Source organism: Schistocerca cancellata, chromosome 8, assembly GCF_023864275.1.
Source record: "Schistocerca cancellata isolate TAMUIC-IGC-003103 chromosome 8, iqSchCanc2.1, whole genome shotgun sequence".
NCBI classification, from domain to species: Eukaryota; Metazoa; Arthropoda; class Insecta; order Orthoptera; family Acrididae; genus Schistocerca; species Schistocerca cancellata.
The window spans coordinates 398,492,899-398,516,869 of record NC_064633.1 but is presented as its reverse complement, the minus strand read 5'-3'; the positions used below and the strand labels follow the sequence as shown (position 1 = coordinate 398,516,869).

Here is a 23,971-nt window from a genome sequence, read left to right as displayed (position 1 = left end):
AATGTAGAAAAATGTAAGTTAATGAGGATGAGTAGGAAAAACAAATCCATAATCTTAGAGTACAGCTTTACTAATGTCCTACTTCACACAGTCACATCATTTAAATATCTGGGCATAACGTTGCGAAGTGATATGAAGCTCCATTAGAGCTGCTGATTGCCCAGGGAAAACTATCCATGACAAAAATCTTCCATCTGGTGAGCAAGATGTATGAGACAGGTGAAATACCCTCAGACCTCAAGAAGAATTTAATACTCTCAATTCCAGAGAAAGCAGGTGCTGAAAGGTGTGAAAAACTATCAGTTTAACAAGTCATGGCTGCAAAATACTAACATGAATCCTTTACAGAAGAATGGAAAAATACGTAGAAGCCGACCTAGGGATAGATCAGTTTGGATTCTGGAGAAATGTATTAACACACAATGCAATACGACCCAATGACTTCTCATAGAAGACAGATTAAGGGAAGGCAAACCTACGTTTGTAGCATTGGTAGCTTTTGACAATGTTGACTGTAATATATTGTTAAAAACCGTCTTGGTTGCAATTTTAGTTTTATTTTCTTTATTTTTAAACAACAACATTTCGTGTTATTTAGTCATCTTCTGGTTATCTTTTCTAGATGGATGCGAGAGGCACCCCTGTTAAGCACTGGTTTGCTGTTATGCCACATATGGACTGGAAGAATGTCTATTGACTGGATACTCTCTTTCAAATTCTAAAGGTGACAGGGGTAAAATACAGGGTGCGAAAGGCTATTTACAATTTGTACAGAAACGAGATGGCAGTTATAAAGTTCAAGGGGCACGAAAGGGAAACAATGGTTGAGAAGGGAGTGAGAAGGTTCTAGCGTATCCCCGATGTTCAATGTGTATACTGAGCAAGCAGTAAAGGAAACAAAAGAAAAAAATTGGAGCAGGAATTAAAGTCCAGGGGGAAGAAATTTGCCGATGACATAATTCTGTCAGAGACAGAAAAGGGCTTGGAAGAGCAATTGAATGTAATGGACAGTGACTTGAAAGGAGGATATAAGATGAACATCAACAAAAGCAAAATGGAATGTAGTCGGATTAAATCAGGATTACAGTTACAGTCATTGGAAAAGGAATGGACAAGGTACAGGGACACAGTACTAGAAGTGGCTAAAGAACGTCTTGGAACAGTAGTGTGTAAAAGTAGGATGAAGCAAACAGCTTGGTGGAATGATACAGTCAAGGCAGCCTGTAAAAGGAAAAAGAAGGCTTATCAAAAATGGCTTCATACCAGAACCCAGGTAGACAGAGAAAGTTATGTTGAAGAAAGAAACAAAGCCAAACAGATAATTGCAGCATCCAAGAAGAAATCGTGGGAAGACTTTGGAAACAGGTTGGAGACTATGGGTCAAGCTGCTGGAAAACCATTCTGGAGTGTAATTAGCAGTGTTCGAAAGGGAGGTAAGGAGGAAATGACAAGTATTTTGGACAGGTCAGGAAAACTGCTGGTGAATCCTGTGGATGCCTTGGGCAGATGGAGGGAGTATTTTGAAGAGTTGCTCAATGTAGGTGAAAATGCGATCAGTAATGTTTCAGATTTCGAGGTAGAATGGGATAGGAATGATGATGGAAATAGGATCATATTTGAGGAAGTGGAAAAAATGGTCAATAGATTGCAGTGCAATAAAGCGGCTGGGGTGGATGAAATTAAGTTGGAACTCATCAAATACAGTGGAATGTCAGGTCTTAAATGGCTACACAGGATAATTGAAATGGCCTGGGAGTTGGGACAGGTTCCATCAGACTGGACAAAAGCAGTAATCACACCAATCTTTAAACATGGAAACAGAAAAGATTGTAACAACTACAGAGATATCTCTTTAATCAGTGTTGTGGGTAAAATCTTCTCAGGTATTGTTGAAAGGAAAGTGCGAGTATTAGTTGAGGACCAATTGGATGAAAATCAGTGTGGGTTTAGGCCTCTTAGAGGTTGTCAGGACCAGTTCTTTAGCTAACGGCAAATAATGGAGAAGTGTTATGAGTCGAGCAGGGAATTGTATCTATGCTTTATAGATCTAGAAAAGGCATATGACTGGGTTCCTAGGAGGAAGTTATTGTCTGTTCTACAAGATTATGGAATAGGAGGCAAACTTTTGCAAGCAATTAAAGGTCTTTACATTGATAGTCAGGCAGCAGTTAGAGTTGACGGTAAATTGAGTTCATGGTTCAGAGTAGTTTCAGGGGTAAGACAAGGCTGCAACCTGTCTCCACTGTTGTTCATATTATTTATGGATCATATGCTGAAAACAATATACTGGTGGGTGAGATTAAGATATGTGAACACAAAATAAGCAGTCTTGCATATGCGGATGACTTAGTTGTGATGGCAGATTCGATTGAAAGTTTGCAAAGTAATATTTCAGAGCTAGATCAGAAATGTAAGGACTATGGTATGAAGATTAGCATCTCCAAAATGAAAGTAATGTCAGTGGGAAAGAAATATAAACGGATTGAGTGCCAAATAGGAGGAACAAAGTTAGAACAGGTGGACGGTTTCAAGTACTTAGGATGCATATTCTCACAGGATGGCAACATAGTGAAAGAACTGGAAGCGAGGTGTAGCAAAGCTAATGCAGTGAGCGCTCAGCTACGATCTACTCTCTTCTGCAAGAAGGAAGTCAGTATCAAGACTAAGTTATCTGTGCACCGTTCAATCTTTCGACTAACTTTGTTGTATGGGAGCGAAAGCTGGGTGGATTCAGGTTACCTTATCAACAAGGTTGAGGTTACGGATATGAAAGTAGCTAGGATGATTGCAGGTACTAGTAGATGGGAACAATGGCAGGAGGGTGTCCACAATGAGGAAATCAAAGAAAAACTGGGAATGAACTCTATAGATGTAGCAGTCAGGGCGAACAGGCTCAGATGGTGGGGTCATGTTACACGCATGGGAGAAGCAAGGTTACCCAAGATACTCATGGATTCAGCAGTAGAGGGTAGGAGGAGTCGGGGCAGACCGAGGAGAAGGTACCTGGATTCGGTTAAGAATGATTTTGAAGTAATAGGTTTAACATCAGAAGAGGCACCAATGTTAGCACTGAATAGGGGATCATGGAGGAACTGTATAAGGGGGGCTATGCTCCAGACTGAACGCTGAAAGGCATAATCAGTCTTAAATGATGATGATGATGATGATGCAAGATAATCAGATTATGAAATGAGACCCTTAAAGTAGTAAATTGAGTTTTTCTGTTTGGGAAGCAAAATAACTGATGATGGTCGAAGTAGGGACGATATAAGATGTAGACTGAAAAAGTTGAGATAAGCATTTCTGAAGAAGAGAGATTTGTTAACATTGAGTACAGATTTAAGTGTCAGGAAATCCTCCTTAAATTTTATGGAGTGTAGCCTTGTATGGAAGTGAAGCATGGACAATAAACAGTATAGACAATAAGAGAATAGCAGCTTTTCAAATTAGGTGCTACAGAAAAATGCTGAAAATTAGATAGGTAGATCATGTAACTAATGAGGAGGTACTGAACAGACTTGTGGAGAAGAGATATTTGTGGTACAACCTGACCAAAAGAGGGTATCAGTTTGTAGGTCACATTCTGAGTCATCAAGGGATCACAAATTTAGTACTGGAGGGAGGCGTGTAGGGTAAAAATCGTAGAGCAAGACCAAGAGATGAATATAGTAAGCAGATGCAGAGGGATGTTGGTTGCTGTAGTTACTGAGAGATGAAGAGGCTTGCACAGGATAAACTAGTATGGAGAGCTGCTTCAAACCAGTCTCTGGACGGAAGACCACAACAAAAACACCTTACTAACATGTTATGGAGATGCAGTTGTGAGAGAATCCTGAAATTGGTTTCTTAAGTTTATTAAGGGAGAAACTCAGGTCAAGTAAGGAAAATAGCTTATGAAAAAGCACATCCTTGGTTAAAAACAACAACAACAACAACAACAACAACAACAACTTGTGATGCTGCTAGATTTGTTACCGGTAGATTTGAACAACAGCAAAGTTTTATGGTGATGCTCTGGTAACTCAGATGGGAATTCCTGGAGGGAAGGTGACATTCTTTTCGATGAACACTATTGAGGAAATTGACTGTGGAATGATCATACTGCTGCCAACATACATGTTGCATAAGGACCAAGAAATTAGGGCTTAAGTGGAGCATATTGACAGTCGCTTTTTTTCTTGCTCTGTCTGCAAGTGAAACAAGAAAGGAAATGACTAGTGATGGTAAGGGATACCCTCTGCCACACAAGGTATGATGGCGTGCGGAGTACGAGTGTAGATGTAGATGTAGACAGGGGCACAGTGTGCAAGTAGATGTACTCCAACTCAACAAAGGATTTAGTCCATAAGCTAGCATTTCTTTTTTGTGTGTTCTATCAATAACGCTTCTGTTGTTCGGTGTGTAGTGTCCTTTACTCGTAACATGTTTACATTAAAGCTCATTCAGTATGTGGATGAAAAGACTCCCTACACTTTTCAAATGTTAAGAATGAATTGGAACAAAAGATTTTGAGTGTTTTGATTGATAAGGTATCCAATCTATTTTTGAAAGCAGCATCATGAATGTGTTAGCTGTTACTGGTGACCCTACTGAAATCCATCATTGAAACGATCTTATGGTTTGCTAGACATTATAAGCAAATGGCAATGACTTTGCGTTTAATTGCTTCCTGTAATTGTTTGGTAGTACAGGCTCAATTGTGAATTCATCATGCAAACAACTGGTGAACACACCTCAGAAAATCAATAATGATCTACGAAAATTTTATGTTATATCCTCATTATATTGAAAACATTTATCTTCTTTAATGTTTTGGCCACAGAAAGTTCTGTAGTAGGAGCTACTATTGTCTCACCTTCCCCTGAAGAAGTATAAATCTGATTCTGTTGAATATAGTGGCTTGTAATCTGAGCAGTTTATCTTTATCAGCCAACAAGCTTTTATGTATGAATGGAAAGGGCAACAAAATTGTTTTATGCATCACTTTAACTTACCTTCTGGATTATTTAGCAGTGTTACCATTATCTGCAAAGTATTAAAAGTTTGTTCATTGATGTACTAACTCATGTTTTGTAAATACAAGGACCATACTTGGTTGAGTATTGTATAGTTTATGTTCATCCAGTCCTTCTGACTGGAGTTTGTGTTGGTTTTATGGTACATTCTAAATAGAAAAGTAAATGTTTTAATCATTGGTGTGCCACAATGTAAATACTGTGCTTTCTTGACTGTGTTAGTCTAACGTCAAATTTGAACAGACTATTTTCTTTTAGAAACCATTCGTCAGTTGTGGGTACAAGATAGCCACTTCATGTCGCAACTGGAGTTAACACGGTGGTTGCACAGTGTGTCTCTGTGTTTGTGCAAAGCATCGGAGGCAGCTGCTCATCTTTTAAAAGGATTCACAGTGGTTCTTCAGGGTGAGTTTTAGCACATTTGTACATGTCTGTTCTACAGATCATCTTCCACCAAGACTGTGTAAAAGATTTCGTGTTTGTATTCATTGACATGATATCAGTGTGTCCAAATTTCTTTTATCTACATAGTCCATATCAATTGAGGCAGGCTAGGAAAAAATCTGCACATACCATTTTGAAGATGTGACTTTTGGAAAAAAAAAATTTAAAATGCTGCTGTATCTCTAGACCACTTCTAGATATTTTGTTGTTTTTTTATTTGAAAGATAATTGTTTTATGATTAAAAAGAAATCCTCCATTTGAACTTACCTGTCAAAGTTCTTTTACTATAGCCTACTGATTTTTTTTTTCTGATTAATGGAAAACAATTTTTTTTTTTCAAAAATGCCAATCCATAAATTTTTATTTTTTTCTGTTGATTAGTACCATATAGGTCTACATTCCCTGAAACGAAGAGCTTCCACTTTAAGGTTGAACAGATTTGAAAAACAGTTGAAATTTTTGCCATACATAAAACCTGTTTTATTACTACATTACCATGTAACAGGCTCATGAAAATCAAAACATAGCCTTATTTAACTTAATTTCAGTTTTGAAGGATGAGTGAGAGACTCATTTTTCAAGCATTTTAAATGGTTCCAAAATATATGTGAAAGGTCAATTTATACAACTTCTGTGTACTCTGTTTTGTACTGAAACTAGCCAGTCAATGAACTAGAAATGTGTTCCATTGCTTCAGTATCTTTCTTTGATATAGAGTGGTGCCTTCCTGTTGAACCAGTAGGAACTGGAGCATTTACAATCTTCAAAATATTGTGAACAGAAGTGAGAAGTGGTGGCGTTGTTGTTGTCCCTAAGCGGGAAACCTATATCCAGCAGCTGATCCATGTGGTAGCATAAAGTTCACTACTATTTTGTTTAACTCATAACTGGTGTTTATAATCTCTGCAATCCACCAGTCAGTCATACACACATGCTACAAACATCCCCCTTTTGAGGTTGTGAATCTGAATATTATCCTGCTGTTTCTGAGGTGTTGGCTGAACGAACAAAATTTCTTCTTTCTTGCTCTTTAAAGTGCGTGCAATAAGAGTTCACCCATCACTTTGAGTCCAAAAATGTGTCTTCTGAATCCCTTTCTCAGGAGTAGTTTGTTTGGACCATTCTTCTTTTTTCTGCTCATGGAATTCTTCGATTTCCTCTTTGAACAAAAGAATGATGGCTGTGGATGTGTAAGATTTCACGATTCTCATAAGATTCTCAGCATTCTGAATCACAGCTGCATTTGGTCTGGAAAGATTATGTTTTGTAGCATGGTGCTTCAGCTGGCCTCCTACACCATTACAAGGCCCTTTCCTGTGACCAATAGCACTGTATACCCTGTCAGTTGGCACAAGCGACTTACTCAATTCAACCAGCTGGTAACGATTTTTAAAATGACTAGGAGCACCATCAGAAATAATGATGATCTTCTCTGCCCCTGTTTGCAGTTGAAAAATTTTGCACATTGCTAACAAAGCATGTGCGAATCATGTCCTGTGTCATCACTTATAACTGCAACACTTGTGGTCCTGTTTTGAAAATATGTCACTCCTGTAAAAATGGAAATCTGCTCATTACTCCAGTAATACCCTTGTAATTCTTTTGGGAGGATTACAGACCAGTTCTCAGTAAAATCACAGTGAAGCACGAAACATAGTTCTTCAGCCTGTACACACTCTTTAACTTCTGCAATGTGTTGTAGCAATTTCTTCAGATGCTGGTGTGTTACTGCTTTCACCGACCATTTACCAAGTTTATCAATGAAACTGTCAAAGGCAACAGTTTTTTTAGTTGATTTTCCTCCCATGTCGCATATGTAATTTCTGCAAAGTTATCTTCTATGTCTTCCAGGCCAAGTGTCTGTAAAGGCATTCTTGAAACAAACAGGTCTCTTGCTTTATGTTGCAGATTAGTAATGACTTCACATGCCCAACCAAGGTGTTATATGTCACGTGCTCCAGTAAGTTCTTTAAAGTTACCACACAAAGTTCAAAATTCGCGCAGTACACACATACACAGCCATCTCTAGATGGGTATGGAACTACCACTTAGGTTGTAGTGCATAAAATTTTGACCTTCCAATACGTGAAGTTGTATAGTTACTCTTATAAATTGCAAAAGTTTCTTTAATACCGTGAGTCATGTACCTCTTCATTTTCACAACTTTTTTGACCTTCAACTGTTACAGTTATAGTGTCTTTTTTGTTTTCACTCTGGTGAGAACAGTCCCATTTATCTTCTAGATAAATGACTGCACTATTTGAACTCGAGCTGCTTCTACAGGATGACTGTAATAGGGATCTGGTCTTCCAATGACTCCTTTTACAGACATCACATTTCTTGATTTGTGTACCAGTACTTTGATACCGATGGTTCGAATTTGTTTTCTTTGAAAATGTCTCTGGAATAATAGTTAAAACTTGCACGTTTTCACTGTAGGATGCACAATATTCAACAGTTGAATTGATATTTGTGGAATCTGTAGTGTATTCATCCATAGCTTTGGTAATTTCCTTGTGCTTTCTTGATGCACAGAGCTTATGACTCGACTTCACTGACCACGGTTTCTTAACAGGGCTAACACCTACCTCTGTAGCTGACTGATTCAGGGTATTTAATTCTTCCTCTATTTATGCAAAATCTGCATCATCTGCACCATGGGAGGCTTCACCTTGTTCAGATACCATCATTGTTGTTATTCTGTCAAGACATTTAGAACACAAAAAGTCATCACTGGAAACATCTTCACTTTGAAACAGTCTTCAAATGAGAACACTTATTCCCAACCTGAACAAAGTCAGGTTTTTTGTTTGTCTTATATATAACTCTTTTATGGATATGCAAACAATCAGCACACTTCACTCTCCTGTGGCCCCAGTCAGAAGCCATTTCAAACAGTCCTTTTCACAAAACACACTGCAACTGTGTCAAGCGGCAAATTCCTCAAGAAAACACAGAACTCACTGGATGGTCTCATATTTCTTAGAAGCCTCTTCAGTAAACAAATTAGCACTGAACAACTACAATACAGAAACCTGCAATGAACAACCACGACAAAGAAACTGACAAGAAACAACAACAGAGTTTTAAAATATCTGCAACAATGAAAGTGAAAAGAAATAACTGCAACAGAGAAAATGACAAGAAATGACTGTAACAAAGACAATAGAAATAAACATTGTAACAAAGATATTAATAAGAAACAACTTCAGAGAAGACATACATTACCCTTAAAAGTTAAAAAAAATGAATTTTTAAAATAAAACCAGTCCAGCTTTGAAGTGGAAGCTCTCCTTTATAGAGAATATAGTACTATATAGAAAAAAAATTAACTTTTCTGGATTGTCATTTTTGAAACAAAAAAACCTAAATTATATAAAAAAAAATAAAAAGGCGACAGTAAAGGAACTGACAGATATGTCCAAATGGAGGATACCATTGTAATCATAAAGCAATAATCTTTCAAATAAAAGTCTCTAACAATATATCTAGAACTGTTAGAGAGATACAGCATTTTAAAAAATTTTCTGAAATTTGCATCTTCAAAATGGTGTTTGCAGTGTCATTTTTGGAGGCTTGTATCTCAGGGCAGGAATTTTTTTGGAGAAAACAAAAAAATGTGTGTTTCTTACTTACTCCTGAAATTTAACATATGCTAAATTCAATAACATTCGATATTATGAAGGTAACCCACCTGCCTGAAGAGTTACAGATTATGCCTATCTCAAGTTCATATATAATGAAAATCACTGTAAAAATATCATAAGTGACTTGTATAAAATTTACAGTGTTTCAGTACATTGTTTTTACATTAAGGCTAATTCATTAAGACATGTTGCTAGTGTTCTAAGTAATGTAAATTAAATAAAAACAAACGAGAATTGGCCGTTGACTTGGGGCTCTGCACAACTCCCATGTCCTAATATCTTAATAGTAAAGCTCCTTTCCTCTCTTGTGAGATGGATAATATGAGTCTGAAAAGTTGTGTGTGTCACACATCTTCAGCTGCTGGCTGTAAAGTGAATGCTGTGTATCAATACTTGAATGTATTTTCTTCTTGAAATTTATTTCTGTGTACATGTTTTTATAATTGTTTCAGTATATACTTACATGATATACATGTTTTTGCTACAAACGTTAAATAATTTGATATCAGTGAAGATATCCTAAAATATTAACTCTCTAATTTCTTCGTATATGAATTTGGATCTTCATCTTAAGCCACTAGTCAGTGATTTCAACAATTACATAAGAACTAACAATGGAAAATTTGGAATGGAATAATAATATAAATTGTATGAATTAGGATAGAATGTTACTCACCACATAGAGGAGACGTGGAGTGGCAGAGAGTCACATCTAAGAGTAGCCTGTTGGTAAATATTAGCTTAGCAATATTGATTGGGGTGGATGCTGGGAGTACAGAAGAGGAGGACAGAATAAGAACTAGAAGTGGAAAAAGATACTGTAGTGCTCCCTGTAGGACTGTGCAGTTGTGGCAGGGACAGGATATTGGGCTGCTAAGTGCAGAATCAAGAGAGATTTGCAGGGAGAAGGAGGGGTGGGGTTGACAGAAGCGAAAGGGGGAAAGGACCATGCTGGGGGAACAAAAAGCATGTGTGAGGCTAAAAGAGGCACGTGGAGGTAGGGGCTAGCGAAGATTTGGAGGGGGGGGGGGGAGTATGTTGTAGAGGGAGTTCTCACCTGCACAATTCAGAGAAGCTGTTGTTGATGGGAAGAATTGAGCTGGCGTGAGTTGTGGAGAAGTCATTCAAGTCGAGCACATTGTGTTGCATGTCATTGCAGATGCAATGACCACAGGTGACTGGGCTGTATGGAAGGGACTGGACATTGTGGAATGGGTGGCAACTGTTGAAGTGGAGGTGTTGTGATTGTGGAGGAATGTGAATAGGGAGATGGTCTGGACTGAGGGTAAGGACACCCTATCCACAATCCTCTAGAACCTCAACATCTCCACCATTCACTTCACCTAGACCTCCTCAGCTCAATGATCCACCTTCCTTGATGTTGACTTGTTGGGGAATAGCACCATCAGTACCTACCTCCACATCAAACCCACCAACCAGTAACAATACCAACACCCCCATTTCCACAGCTGGCGTCCATTCACTTAGTTCCTGCCATACACAGTAACCACCTGCAGCGGTCACCATCTGCAGAGACAAACAGTCCCTCCCAGATATGCCAAGTGTGCCGAGGCCTTCGCTGACTGAAATTACCTGGCCTGCATTATCCAGAAACAGATCTCTTGCACCCCTCTATGGTCACAGATCCATGCATGTGTCTACTGACTGTCGTAAGTTCTTGCTTGAATGATAGGATAGTGGTGGTGGTGGTGGTGGTGGTGGTGATGGTGGTGGTGGTGGTGGTGGTGGTGACCTCAAGTAATGGCAAAGAGGTTGTTAAATGTATCTTGAATAGCAAATCTCAGCCATGTAGATGTTCTATAGAGATGCACATTCCTTCATAATATAGTGGAAAAGCAACTTTGTGTGTCAGTAGGGAATGGGCACATTTTCAAACGCCTCATGTTCTGACTGGGGCAAATGTAGAATACAGGTGATTTCCTCACTGTAGTGAAGTGGTGACTTATCAGCAGCATATTGTTTCAGAAGAGAAATTTGAAGTAATGGTGACAATATTTTCATTTTTCAATGATGTATGGTTGCTGGATTTTAATTGATAAGATTAAATGGGTTTAACATAAAAGATTTTTTAAAGAATTTAAATGAATGTGAGCTATGATGCCAGTAAATATAATGCATCAGCATTTTTTAATGTTTTCTGTCTTTCCTTGGTTCCTTCTATATTCTTGGAGAAATGGTCTGCCTATGCAACTAAATGAGAATCGTTTGTACTTCAAAAATAGGCCATCAGAAACTAATACCAAAATTGGCAAAAAGGACATTATTAAAATCAGCAGATAACACCACATGTTTAAAAAAATAACACCAGAATGGACAAAATAAAATTGAAATTGGCCATATGACACACACACACACACACACACACACACACACACACACACACAGTGTCCCTCCTGATGAGTCAGGTACATAATAAGACTGATGTTTGTTAGTGCAATATTGCATACCAGCCTTTAATTGATCTGCCAGTAAATACTATGTAATAAAATAGTTGTCATGTGTAACGTAGGAGATTAATCTGTCTTAATTTGTAAGAGGGCTTTTTTACTCACTAGGAGATCTTAGGGACTAGCTGTCCTATATTTTCTTCATAATTGTAGGATGTGAAAGTAAATGCACAGACATCAGTTTCCAAGCAGTGGGGTACATTTCTAAAAACAACTCAAAAAAATTTCACTTGAAAATTAGAAGTTATTTGACCACTTATCTACAAAATATTTTGACCTTATTAACGTTATTACCTGTAGCTGAGTGTGTAAAGTAAAAGTTTAGTAATTGCATTACCTTTGGTTCGTATCTCACCAATACCAACCTTTTATTTTTATTATTTATATTTTTTAATCCCATGTTAATTAATATTTGGAAATATTAATAAAAATACTGAATCATGTTATTTAATAAAAATAACATATTTCTGTTTTTAATTAAAAATAACATCAAAATGTAAGTATTCACATAAATTAAAATATGGTACAAAATTGCAAAAGATCAAAAAGAAAAAGAAAATAAAACACTTGATCAGTATTATTCAAGTACGGCATAGATTAGGCTGGAGAACTGCATCAAACCAATCTTCAGACTGAAGATGACAACAACATACAGTAAGACAGTTCAAATATCTATCAAATTTTATTTCCATGCAGTTAGTAATTAAAAACAGAACATTTTATTTATATTCAAATTTATGATCCAGCATTTGATAATTAATATTTCCACATGTTAAATAAATATGGAATTTACAGCAAAGTAAAAGAAACTCTCTACCAAAAGATACGAACAACAGGATATATATATCCTGGGACAACCGGGAAATCTGGGAAAAAACTAGGAATTTTTTCATCCGTGAGAAAACCAGAAAAAACTGGGAATTTTTTAGAATTCCAGGAATTTGTCATTGCTTTTATTTTCATTTAAATTTATATAATTCTGAGTGGTAAAAACTGATACTGTAACAAAGAATTTTAGTGTGTCCTACTACTGCAGAATAATACTGCAACAACAACAAATAAACTAGAGGGAAAAAACTTGAGTTGCAGAGGAAATGCACCATTTACAACAAAAAAGCACAGTGCATACACAAGTGTCTGCCAATAGCAAAGCTTGTCAAAGGCTTTAGGACAAAGTCTATGCAATACTTTATAACAACAAACTGCTTCCGATGAGCACTGTGTCACTGCTGTTTGCAATAGTTCATTTGAGCAGTTGCCAGTGGGCTCATGCGCATTCACAGTTGAGTCCCCTATGAGCAGTACCTTCTCCTGCTTCTGGCTACTTGAAGTGTGGCTAGTAGCTCTGTCAGCAGTAGCAATAAGCGGCTAGATGCTTAGTCTCCTCGTGAGTCGTGTTTTTGTTTACTGATTTCTGTGGCTGGGAGCTATGAAGCGAATTAAAATGTATTCACATAATTACGACAAGCTAAAATATGTTGTTATTTTCGGTTTTATAATTTTATTTTATTTTCACATTTTTGGTAGTCAAGCCTTGCAGAACAGTGAAGTAATTTTCGACGGTTTGTTAAAGAAATTTGGCTTTTATTGATCTTTTCCACGGAGGCAGTCAATTTATTTGTAACATAGTGTTTCATTCCACACTATTGGCTGGTTTCAACTGTTTGCTGAATTTCAATAGCATGTTTTAATCATCTGGCATATATTGCTTTATGCTGTAATAAAGAACAAAACAGAGATACTACAGTACTGGTAACCCAAGAAAATTTGCATCCCAAAAACCACACGGGAAAACTTAGTATCAGGTTGGGACCTACTTCTTTGTGAATCTGGACATACTGATGTGCACTTTAAGCCAAATTATTCGTTTTAGTATAGTTTACGAAATTCCTAAGCTCTTGGAGTATCCTGTGATATCCTGTTTCATTCAGGATGTAATGTAAGATTTCTTATTTCTATATACATACAAACATACGAGCTTCCTATGTCATCGTAGCTGGGCATGCACAGTAACACTTGTTTTCCAGCGCCCTCCAACTGCTGAAATGTAATCTAACAGGTTGCAGGAAAATATTTCGAATGTTGGTTAGAAAAGTGTTACTTACAAAGTAAATTTCATGTCGCACAAGATTAATTGTTTTATGTGAGAATGTGCTTTGAATTTCTTAAATCACAGGGTGTTTGACTCTCGTTTAAAGTTTAACACTTTGAGGGCCAGCCACTTGGAAGAATTTTGAGCCCAGAAGGCCAGACATTTATGTCATTATTTAAAATTTTACTGGTACTTTTGGGTGAAGTATCTTAAAATGTAACATATGCAAAAAAAAATACCAATATTATATGTGGAAGCTTAGCCTTCCTTGTAGCTGCAATATTTATATTAATTAAAACTATTAACCTCTCCTGTTTGTGTGTTTATACTACTTAATAGTGATATTGCTATTGTCTAACTACAGCATGTGTTCTATACTCTGAATATGTGCTATCATCGACTGGTGAGCTATGATTGGCTTACAAAAGGATATCGCAATCTTGATATCAGTGCTTCAGAAATTAATGTTCTGTGTTTGGTTGAATTCGAATATATACATTCGTAATATGAAACTATGCAGCCTATCGTAATACGAGAATATATAGCATATGTGTTGCTGCCCATCAAATATATTTCCAAAACGTGTTTCTTCCCCCCCCCCCCCCCCTCCTCCCCCTTCCCTAGTGTTTGTTTTCTAAAGTGCCAGGAAGTTCTTTGCCGGTGCATAAAACCTTAACCATTCAGAGAACTGATGAGTTTTACAGTTCTGAGGGAAGGTGTACTGTCACTTAATGCGGAAAAAGTGAATTTTTAACTGGGAAATCCAGGAAAAATCTGGGAATATTTTTTTCCTTGTCCTCGTATACACCCTGAACAAATTACTAGAGTTTAATATTATGCAGTCAGCTGCTGGCATCTGTGTTAGTAAGCTGTAAATATGTAACAGCAATTGGAAATCTCCCGATTTTCGAAGGTGACTTTCTTCAGTGATTTTAAAGAAGAGAGAGAAATTCCATCATATTGTGCGTTTTAATTGATGCCAGGCACTGCCCTTCAAATCCTGGAAGTATGAAGCATATTGAAGTGGGGTCAGTCTGTAAGATCCCGTTTTCACTTGCATTATCACAATTGTATATTAGCAAGGGCCAACAGTACAGTTTCATTCAACATATACCAGAGTCCATACAAATGTATACTGTTGGAATTTGACAGTTGACAAGCTTGATGGGTGGGCCTACACCAAGAGAAATTGTTAATTAGACTTTTACTTGTATCCTAATAATATTTGCTTAATTTCAAATCATATAATATGACTCAACAACAAAGCAGTATAGCAGTTAATTCAGTGTGTTCCATCCAGACATGGCATACTGCTGTTGCCAAGCAGTATAGTAGTTAATTCAATGTGTCTCCATCCAGATATAGCATAACAATGAGAAACTGTGAATTGTTACGATACTGTAAATCAGTCTACTGTGCAGTCATGTGGGTAGACGGATTATTGGGGGGTTAGATGAAGTAGCAAGAACTTGCACTGTATGATGATCACTATTCTGGTGCAATATTGCACAAGATTGAAGTCCATCAGTAGTGTTTTCACACACTGATTTACACAAGTTGGAATCTAAATGAGAGCACATCCATAAAAAGTCCTGCCACCATAACCTGAAAGGACATTACGTAGTTCATGCAAACGTCTTCCTCATAATGCTCAGATATTGTTATAGCTAATTTTGTGATGGGATCGTGGTATTCAAACTGTTTCAATTATTTAAAGTAGTTGGTAGCAAAACTGTTCTGTACTGTTGATTCAGCACTAAAGTAATATGTGCAACATCTTACAAATACTGTTGTTGTTCTGTGTTTTCAAGAATCGGAGGGACGTGACATGTGCTGTGTGATCTCATCACTGTGCCAGCTTTTATTGGTTCCACAGTACCGAACACTTGTGGGATTTCAGGCACTCATACAGAAGGAATGGGTGTCTCTGGGACATCCATTTAGCTCAAGACTTGGTCATGTTCTACGCTCTTCTTCTGAAAGGGTTAGTGAGTGCTGAAGACTTTATTGTAATTTACTTTGCTGGCTAACTCCCATTTTAGAATACATTATTTATTTCAAACTTTTTTTTAAACCTGAAAGTTCTGTGCCATAACTTTACTTGTCCCATAAAACAAATGTAATCAACACTGAAATCATACTCAATGATGTGTGCTTTTGCAGTCCCCTGAACTCCTGCTGTTTCTGGATTGTGTGTGGCAGCTATTACAGCAGTTTCCCATCGAGTTCGAGTTCACTGAAACATACTTGACTACATTATGGGATTCAGCTCATATCTCAATATTTGAGACCTTCCTTTTTGACTGTGAGAGGGATCGTGATGTTGCTGCTAAGGTAAATTGTTATATACCAAGTACCTCTCAGATATTGTAACAAAGGTGTTTGAGCTTTTTACATTGTAGTTGCTGGCAAAGAAATTTGGGATTTGGGTCATATAAGTCTGACAAAGAAATATTTTAGCTAACTCAGCATTGTGTCACATTATGTTTTTTCCCACTCTGCCTTTGTTTGTTTGTTTGTTTATTGGTCCATCGCCAGAATTAAAACTCAATGAATGTTGAACTTTCATTTTGTTACTTCATTTTCAGCTGTTGCCATTCACAGACTAAATAAAATGTAGGTTTACAGTTACATTACACCATTACTTGTTCCATAGATCATGAATGACATTTCGTAATAATGTGGAACTTGTCAGTTTACCATAAGGTTTCTTTAAGTGATATAATTAAATTTGTTTATCTATTTATTTATTGATTTATTTTTACAATTATTACTTAATGTCTAAAAATTCATCTGTTGAGTAAAAGGAGTTGTCTTTCACAAATTCTTTTAATTGGTTTCTAAATGCTGGTTGGCTGTTTGTCAGACTTGTAATGCTGTTTGGCAAATGAACAAAGACGTTTGTAGCAGCATAATTCACTCCTTTGTGTTTCAAAGGCAGATTTAATGCAGAATAGTGAAGATCATCCTTTAATCTAGTGTTGTTGCTATGCACTTTGCTATTATTTTTTAATTGGGATAAGTTTTTAACAAATTTTAAAGTGAATATATGTATTGTGAAGGTTCTGTGAATATCCCTAAATCCTTAAAAAAAAAAGTCTGCAAGATGATCTTGGGTGGACTCCAGCTATTTTTCTGTTTACATGCTTTTGTGCAATGATTACTTTTTCTCTTAATGGTGGATTACCCGAAAATATGATGTCATATGAAAGCAGTGAATGAAAATAGGCATAGTAGACTAATTTACTCGTATGTTAATCACCAACATTTTAAATTACCCTAATTGCACAAGTAGCTGAACTCAATCGTCTCAGCAGATCATCAATGTGTTTCTTAAGAATTCAATTTCTCATCAGTCCACACACCCAAAAATTTTGAATATTCTGCCTTTGCAACAGACTTCCATTCATAGTCTATATTTATCCATGGTATTATGCCATTTACTGTACAGAATGGTATAAACTGTGTTTTCTCAAAATTTAGTGAGAGTCCATGTGGAGAGAACCACTTAATAATTTTCCTCAGCTGATTCTTGCTTCTTGGGTGTGATTACTATACTTGTATCATCAGCAAAAAGAACTAACTTTGCATCTTCATGAATATAGAGTGGCAAGTTAATATATATTAAGAACAATAAGGGACCCCAAGACTGAACCCTGTGGGACACCATTCTTGATACCTCCCCAGTTAGAGGACTCTGCTGGTTTTTGTAGACTATCTGTACTGTTAATTTCAGCCTTCTGCATTCTTCAAGTTAAGTATGAATTAAATCATCTGCGCACTGTCCCACACATACCACAATACTTAAGCTTATCTAGAAGAATTTCATGATTCACACAATCAAAAGCCTGTGAGAGATCACAAAATATTCCAATAGGTGATGTTTGGTTATTCATTGCATTTAATATTTGATCAGTGAAAGCATATGTAGCATTTTCTGTTGAAAAGCCTTTCTGAAAACCAAACTGACATTTTCTTAGTACCTGATTTTTACAAATATGTGAAGCCACTCATTAATACATTACTTTTTCAAGAATTTTGGATAAAGCTATCAGAAGTGACATTCCATAGCCAAACTGAATTATATCCTGGTCTTTCAGGATAGGCTTTTTGCAACGTTTGCTAAGCCAACAGTGATAAAATTTGTATGAAGTGGAAGTTGAAATTTAATTTATTAGAACAGAGAGAGAGCGCATCAAACCAAACCGAATAAAATGCTGTGCTGGAGCCAAAACATCCTCCCTCCAGTGTTGTAGATATTATACAAAATCTTCTAATACTTGAAGGAATTGATCGTGCTCCCCTTTAGAAACATAGTACAAAATTCATTCTGAACCTAACGTGTCAAATTTTTTTTTCATTCACCTTGACTGATCGAGTAATATTATGTTGGTGTGGTACTAATTTTTTTAATCTTTTCACTAAAGTTCTGTTGGTTTCTTAGTTTTGTGATAGATAGCCACAGCAGGGTATTATTCCAAAATTGTGTCTGACAATGAGATGCTTATAAAACAGAGATGGTGTTATTAAATTCTACACTGTTGAACATATAGCACAAAATTAGAAATGAGTAGCGTGTGGTGGTGGTAATTACATTTCAATAGTGATGGCAAGGATGTGCACAACATGATGTGACCCAGTTTGCATCTCATTAATTTGATTTGAACAGGGACATCCGAACAACAGCAATGCTGGCCCACTATTGTCTGCACTGAAACAGTGTTTATTGTGAATTTTCACTCCATGTGGTTCTAATAAAGCCAATCAGTACTCTTGAAGAATGCTACAATGCCCCTTACTACTTCCTGTTTAGACACAATTTTGTGTGCCTATTGATCTCCAGTGACTCACATCGGAAGATTAGCTGTCATGCAGTTCCGTTGTCATCACACAGCCTACGCCTAGGGGCTTCTTTCTCTACACCCCTCATTTTTATATGTTTCTTAAAGTTCCCGTAGCCTGTCGTTCGTCCTACCATGAGCTTAGTCTGTTATCTGTTCAGCCCAAGAGTAGAGAACTACTCTTAAAACATGACTTTGGCAACATTAGCTTGCCAAGTTTTTGTTTTGGGCTCATAGTGTCCAATATTCTACATGTTGTCTACTGAACTAGTTTCATAGTTATCACCTTAATGATGCTTAGGAAAGTTTTTGGTCCAGGAAATGGAGCCATTGGAGCTGGCCTGGCTAGCCTGTTGATTTGTTCATTTCCACTGATTTCTGAGTGACCAGGGACCCACAGCAGTTTACACTGTTGCTTTCCCCTAGTCTCATAAGGGCTTTGCGTCATTCTGCAGTGATCTTCGACCTGAAACTTCCTGGCAGTTTAAAACTGTTGCCGGGCTGAGACTCAAACTCGGGAACTTTTGCCTTTTGCGGGCAAGTGCTCTACTGACTGAGGTACCCAAGCACAACTCACAACCCATCCTCACAGCTTCAGTTCTGCCAGTACCTCGTCTCCTACCTTCCAAATTTCACAGAAGCTCTCCTGTGAAACTTGCAGAACTAGCAGTCTAGCAGGCCTGGAAAAATTGAAGCTGTGAGGATGGGTCATGAGGCGTACTCAGGTAGCTCAGTTAGTAGAGCCCTTTTCCAGGAAAGTCAAAGGTCCAGAGTTTGACTATCGATCCAGCACACAGTTTTAATCTGCCAGGAAGTTTTATATCAGTGCACACTCCACTGCAGAGTGAAAATTTCGTTATGGGAACATCCCCCAGGCTGTGGATAAGCCATGTCTCTGCAATTCCATTCTTCCAGGTGTGCTAGTTTTGCTAGGTTCACAGGAGAGCTTCTGTGAAGTTTGGAAGGTAGCAGATGAGGTACTGGCAGAATTGAAGCTGCGATGATGGGTCATGAGCCATGCTTGGGTGGTCAGTCACTGAAATGAACTAGCTCTTTTTCATGATTCAGCACTCACCATTCACTAACAAAAATAAGTAAAAGGAAGTACATTGCCTTTTCAACTCATGTCACTAAACCTGAATTTTTATCTGATGTGGTCCTATTGTGAAAGAACTTGTAAAGAGACATAATAATTTTGTGTTGTGTCCCCAGTAATTTTCAGATACAACAGTTTAAAATTTTGTTTGCTGTAAAAATTATAAATATTATAACAAAATCCTAAATATTTCTTATGAAGTGGAAAAATTTTGAGAATGAGGACTTATTCTTGTTATATTTTGATACCTTTATTGGAAAAAAATATAAAAATTATAACAATTGTAATTGAAGTGTATCTGCAGTTATCACTTACAGTCGGTATGTTCGCATAAAGGAAAAATTAATCAATATTGTCATTTATAAATAAAATTTGACCCATTCTAGTTTATGTGAGTCTCTTTCTCTTGTTAGTGCACATTTGTCCTGCTTTTGAAAATGTTCATTCACAGGTCACTGATGCTGCTGTGATACATAATATTTTTAGAATCAGCTGATACAGTGCTGGCCACTTCAATTTTCTTGTTTCCCACCAGTTTAAGGGATTGCTGTGTCTAGGCAAATTTCCCACCACTAAATAATTGTTCAGTTCGACAATTGCCACACTTTTGGGTTATGACATGTTTCGTTGAACTCGTCCCAGACTGAAAAAGTCTCATGTGTCACAGTGGTAACTGGTTGAGAAATGAGCTCTGTTTTTTTCTTGTTGAACAACCAACACTTTCATTTTTACAATATCCTTCATGTAGTAGTTCTGAAACATGTTGTAGTCTGAAAATTCTGGCCTTTGAATCGGGTGTCCAGTAATATTGCCTGACTAATCAGTTCATTGCTGGAGATAACCCCAAGCCACTCTGATAACCCTTTAAGCAAATTATTGACCAATCACTCTACGTCTTGAGGATTTTTTTATTTTTATCTTTAAAAGACTCTAGTTGCTGTTCCATTAATCTTGGTAAGATTTTCATTTTTAAAAGTGATACTGTTTTCTCTGAGAACACTTCTTTGGTTGCCTCATCTAACACTTACAAAATCCTTAAAGCCTGTTGTATTATCTCCTAATCTGTACCTTTTAAGTTTAAGGTGATCGATTTTCCACCTAAAATAGTGAGGCAAGAAATTATAGGATCTGTATTTAAAGTAAATCTTTGCAACATTTTGTCAGTAGTGTTCCATCTGGTTGGTACATTGTGTTTCAGTATCAGTCAATCTTTTTTAAATTTTCTTGCATTTCAGCAAGTTTGCTTAAAACAAAGGGTCTCTCCTTAAGAAAGATAACAACTCATATTGACCTCATCAATGGTTTTTTGTATGGACTTTCGAACTGCCTGTTGCAGAGTGAGGTTTAAAGAATGTGCAAAGTGGGTAATATGTGGAAGTTTCAGGAGCATGGCAGTTAATGTCATATTCGATGCAGCTTGTGTTGTTATGGAAATGATTTGAAAATTGATATTGTATTTGGGATAACAGACTTTACTCGGTTTGAGTGTTTTCTGCAGTGTGTCTGTCCTTGAATTATGAGCACTCTAAAAGGTATGGCTTTAGTTCACTCTTCTCATGTATGAAATGTGCGGTGAATGCATAGAAACTAATGATATTTACACTCATCCATGCATCAGGCAAAAGGCAGACTGCCTTTGCAGTGGTTAAATCATTTTTAATTTTATCAAATAACTCATAATGCAAACTGGGTATTAGAGAGCATGACATTATTTTACAACTTGGTTAATTATTGGACCCTTAATACTGGTGACTATTTATTTACAGCTCGTACAAAATAGATATGTGTTTCAAAGTTTTACTGACCTTCAAAGTTGTCACCATCATTGTGTATAACCTGTTGCCAGCAATGTGGAAGTCATAGGATACTCTTAGCAGTGCCAGTTGTGTTGACAGTTTGAACAGCGTGGTCTATGTGTCATTGCTTCTGTCTCTATGCTGTTCATTTTTGGAATACAACCTACGACCATCTTAGAGACAGAAGTGATGACACTTTCTGCAGGACCTGACCATTATTTTGCAGGACAGTGCTCAAGCACATACATTGCAAGCTGTTACTGATTTGTTTGAGTGATGGGGCTGGTAAGTGCTATACCACTTATTGTACTCACCTGACTTAAGCTCTTGTAAGCTCAACTCTATTCCTAAACTGAACTGCTGCAAATTCATCGGGCAATAGACCACGCTGCTCAAACTGTCAACATTGCTGTCAGCAGGTTATACACAATGCTGGTGACTACTTTGAAGGTCAGTAAAAGTTTGAAAAATATATCTATTTTGTACGAGCTGTAAATAAATAGTTGCCACTATTAAAGTTCCAACCGTCGTATATATTAACTTGATTGGCCTCATTGGACCACTTGAGTCATTCCATGTTCATTTTATGTTTGAAGATTGGACTACTTGCTTCTTGAGTTCAGCTCAGTACTGTTTCATTCGTTCCATACACAATTTTCTTAACTTGTCTGAAATCTCTACTGGTCTTCTGTGCGTCATTTCTGCTTAAAATTTATGATTCATAAGGAGAGTGTTAATTTTGTTCTCTGCATCAGTAATTCGGAGCCCTATTGCTTCAAGATCTTGCTGAATTTCTTTGACCCTCTGTCCTCCTGTCTTCTTTCTGAGACTTCTCATCTCTAGTTGTTTTAAAATCCTGTCGTCAGGCAGTCGTAAGACATGAAAGAAATATGAGATTCTTTTCTTCTTAATTGTGCTGCTGATTGGGTCAATCTTACAATAGACAGTTTCGTTAGGGAGAATTCTCCAGACTCCATCAACCTGCTATTTTTTATTGATGCATGTTCTGATAATTCTTTGTTCAGTTTTGAAGAGTTGATTGATTCTTCTTTCATTTTTAATTTGAGCAGAGTTTCACAAGTATAAGTTGCTTCCGGGAGAGTTACAGTTATGTAATGTTGGATCTTAGTGTCTGTTGACAGGAATTTCTTATTATATGTTGACCAGGTTAGAAATTGTGCTTTTTTCATTTTGTTGGTTCTATTATTCATGTTGCTTTCTCACCTGAGTTGTGCAAAATAATTTCTTCAAGATATTTAAATTGTAAAACTATATTAATTGCTCGATCATTTATGAAGATTTTATCTATGCAAAGAGTTTTCATGGGCATGATTTCAGTTTTCTCAAAGTATATTTGTAATCCTATTTTTGAAGCAATTTTCTGGAGACTTGTGATCTGAGCATGAACTTCTTCCATGTCAAGGGCTAAGAGAACTAAATCATCAGCAAACCCAAGGCAGTTTGTTCTTATTGCTGGTTTTCCTCCAATTTTAATTTTACATGGATTTTGTTTTTGCCAGATTGTCATGATGTAATCAAGGGCCACATTGAAAAGCAAAGGGGGCAATCCACCACCTTGTCTGTCCTGTTTTTATTGTGAAAGCTTTTGACATTTCTCCTCTAAACTTGGCCTTTGAATTGTGTTAGTTAAAGTTAGCTGAATGAGTCTCACCAGTTTGGGATCAAAGCCATATACTCTAAGGATTTTTAGAAGTATGGGTCTGTGAACACTATCATATACGTTTTTAAAATCTATGAATGAGATGAATAATTGTTCATTTCTTTACTTGTAATACTCCATTATTAGTTTCTGGCTAAGAATTTGGTCTGAGCAGCTTCTGTATGGTCGAAATCCTCCTTGATATTCTCCAGTTGTGGTTCCAGAATGTTTTTCATCCTATTGTAAATTATGTGTGAAAAAATTTTGTATGTGCAGTCCAGAAGGCTTATTCCTCTGTAATTATCTGGGTTGGCTCTATCTCCTTTTTTAAATAATGGATGGATTATTCCTGAGGTCCAGTGCTCTGGAATTTTCTCTGTGATCCACATTTCAGTTAGATGTTGGAGATTTATGACCACAAGTTTTCCAGCATTCTTCCAGATTTCTGCAAATACGTAAGTATGAAAATGTCTGCTTGTGTCTGTGTATATGCGGATGGATATGTGTGTGTGTGCGAGTGTATACCTGTCCTTTTTTCCCCCTAAGGTAAGTCTTTCCGCTCCCGGGATTGGAATGACTCCTTACCCTCTCCCTTAAAACCCATATCCTTTTGTCTTTCCTTCTCCTTCCCTCTTTCCTGACGAGGCAACCGTTGGTTGCGAAAGCTAGATTTTTGTGTGTATGTTTGTGTTTGTTTGTGTGTCTATCGACCTGCCAGCGCTTTTGTTTGGTAAGTCTCATCATCTTTCTTTTTAAATATATTTTTCCCACGTGGAATGTTTCCCTCTATTATATTCATAAGTATATATACTAATAGAGAAAGGATGGTATTCTCTGCAAATCATTTTTGAAAGCGGTACATCTAATACTATACTTTTATTTAATGTGAGCAGCTTTATAATATTATTAAA

The 23,971-nt window shown here is 37.0% G+C and overlaps 1 protein-coding gene across 2 annotated transcripts in view; it reads left to right on the top strand.

Moving 5' to 3' along the window:
• Positions 1-23,971, top strand: part of LOC126095768 (myotubularin-related protein 10-B) — a 127,219-nt gene that overhangs the window by 38,793 nt on the left and 64,455 nt on the right. For both annotated transcript variants that reach the window (XM_049910574.1, XM_049910575.1), the window contains exons 9-11: positions 5,274-5,420; positions 15,479-15,651; positions 15,831-16,001. In XM_049910574.1, coding sequence (XP_049766531.1) covers positions 5,274-5,420; positions 15,479-15,651; positions 15,831-16,001 — 491 coding nt within the window. The remainder of the gene's footprint in view (positions 1-5,273; positions 5,421-15,478; positions 15,652-15,830; positions 16,002-23,971) is intronic.